The 265-nt window shown below is 67.9% G+C and overlaps 1 protein-coding gene across 1 annotated transcript in view; it reads left to right on the forward strand.

Annotated features, from left to right (window-relative positions):
* Window positions 1–47: 47 nt before the first annotated feature.
* Window positions 48–265, forward strand: part of LOC108802334 (microtubule-associated serine/threonine-protein kinase 2-like) — an 83,331-nt gene continuing 83,113 nt past the window's right edge. The window contains 1 exon segment of the mRNA XM_018574197.1: window positions 48–253. Within this exon segment, the coding sequence (XP_018429699.1) occupies window positions 48–253 (206 nt within the window).

The following is a 265-nucleotide window of genomic DNA, read 5'->3' on the forward strand; positions in this document are numbered from 1 at the left end:
CGCGGAGACGGCGAGCGGGACTATGCGCGGAGACGGCGAGCGGGACTATGCGCGGAGACGGCGAGCGGGACTATGCGCGGAGACGGCGAGCGGGACTATGCGCGGAGACGGCGAGCGGGACTATGCGCGGAGACGGCGAGCGGGACTATGCGCGGAGACGGCGAGCGGGACTATGCGCGGAGACGGCGAGCGGGACTATGCGCGGAGACGGCATCTCTTCTATTGGATCGGACCACACGGGGCGGACTTCCTTGTTCATTTCACT

Source organism: Nanorana parkeri, unplaced genomic scaffold (assembly GCF_000935625.1).
Source record: "Nanorana parkeri isolate BGI_ZX_2015 unplaced genomic scaffold, ASM93562v1 scaffold2802, whole genome shotgun sequence".
In the NCBI taxonomy this organism is placed as follows: Eukaryota; Metazoa; Chordata; class Amphibia; order Anura; family Dicroglossidae; genus Nanorana; species Nanorana parkeri.